The 1039-nt window shown below is 56.0% G+C and overlaps 1 protein-coding gene across 1 annotated transcript in view; it reads right to left on the bottom strand.

Moving 5' to 3' along the window:
- GHRHR (growth hormone releasing hormone receptor) overlaps window positions 1–202 on the bottom strand; it is a 10179-nt gene extending 9977 nt beyond the window's left edge. The window contains exon 1 of the mRNA XM_015589413.2: window positions 150–202. Within this exon, the coding sequence (XP_015444899.1) occupies window positions 150–202 (53 nt within the window). The remainder of the gene's footprint in view (window positions 1–149) is intronic.
- Window positions 203–1039: the final 837 nt, after the last annotated feature.

Here is a 1039-nt window from a genome sequence, read left to right as displayed (position 1 = left end):
GTGTGTGTGTGTGTGTGTGTGAGAGAGAGAGAGAGAGAGAGATTGAGAGAAAGAGAGAGAGAGAGAGAATGAGAGAGAGAGAGATTGAGAGAGAGAGAGAGACTTTTACCATGGGGTTCCCATAGATGACAGAGAGGAGGAATCCTCACAGCAGAGGGTACAGGTAGCAGTACAGGTAGCAGTGACCTGTACCACATCCCATGCCCAGCCCTTGGCAAATCAGATTCCACTCAATCAACGCAGGACAGCCCTGGCAAGCAGATACATTTCTTTTCTTACGAAAGAGACGAGTGAGGTTCAAGAAGGTGGGGAACTTGCCCAGGTCGCAGAACTAGCTTCCTGGTGTTAGGATTCAAGCCCAAAGGCTGTGGGCCTAGTGGCAGGGGCAGCTCATGCTTGGGAGACGTGGCGGCCCCTCCCCCACACGCCAGTGGAGGAAGAAGGAGACCTCAGTCCACGCGGGCTCCCAGGAACTTCCCATCCAGTACTTTGTGTCTCCTGTCCCTGTCCCTGAGTCCCTTGCAGTGACTCCTGGGAAGTCGCAGCGCATCTGGGGGGCTTCGGTCCTGGCACCGCACTCACCAGCATTCTAGGCCTCCAAGCAATATTCAGTTGGCAAAAGCGTCTCTGGCCCCAGGGCACATCAGAGAAGTCCCCCTAAATGCTGGAGGCGAGCAGCTGTTCTACCTTCTCAGGCCCACTCACCCCTGGCCACGCCCTCCTACACGGCAGCAACCAACGAAGAGTGTGGCTCCAGGAGTTGTGGGGACAGAGAGGAGATGGATCAGAGATCTTAGAGGAGGAGCATGTGGAAGAATTGAGAACCCGTAGCTTAGAGAAAGAGAAGATTTGGGGAGCGAAGCGGAGGGCCCGGCTTTGCCTTCCTGGTTTGGAGGCGCTGTCTTAGGGCAAAACAGAGTCTCCGTGGCCCCCAGAAGACACAGACAGACCCTGGGGGAAGCAACAGGGAGGCAAACTCAGCTCAGACCCAGGAAGGACTGTTCCATAGAGCTACCCAGAGCCACGCCAACTGCCCAGG

Source organism: Pteropus alecto, unplaced genomic scaffold (genome assembly GCF_000325575.1).
Source record: "Pteropus alecto unplaced genomic scaffold, ASM32557v1 scaffold21, whole genome shotgun sequence".
NCBI lineage: Eukaryota > Metazoa > Chordata > Mammalia > Chiroptera > Pteropodidae > Pteropus > Pteropus alecto.
The sequence above is the reverse complement of the archived record's forward strand: the minus strand, read 5'-3'. Positions and strand labels throughout refer to the sequence as shown.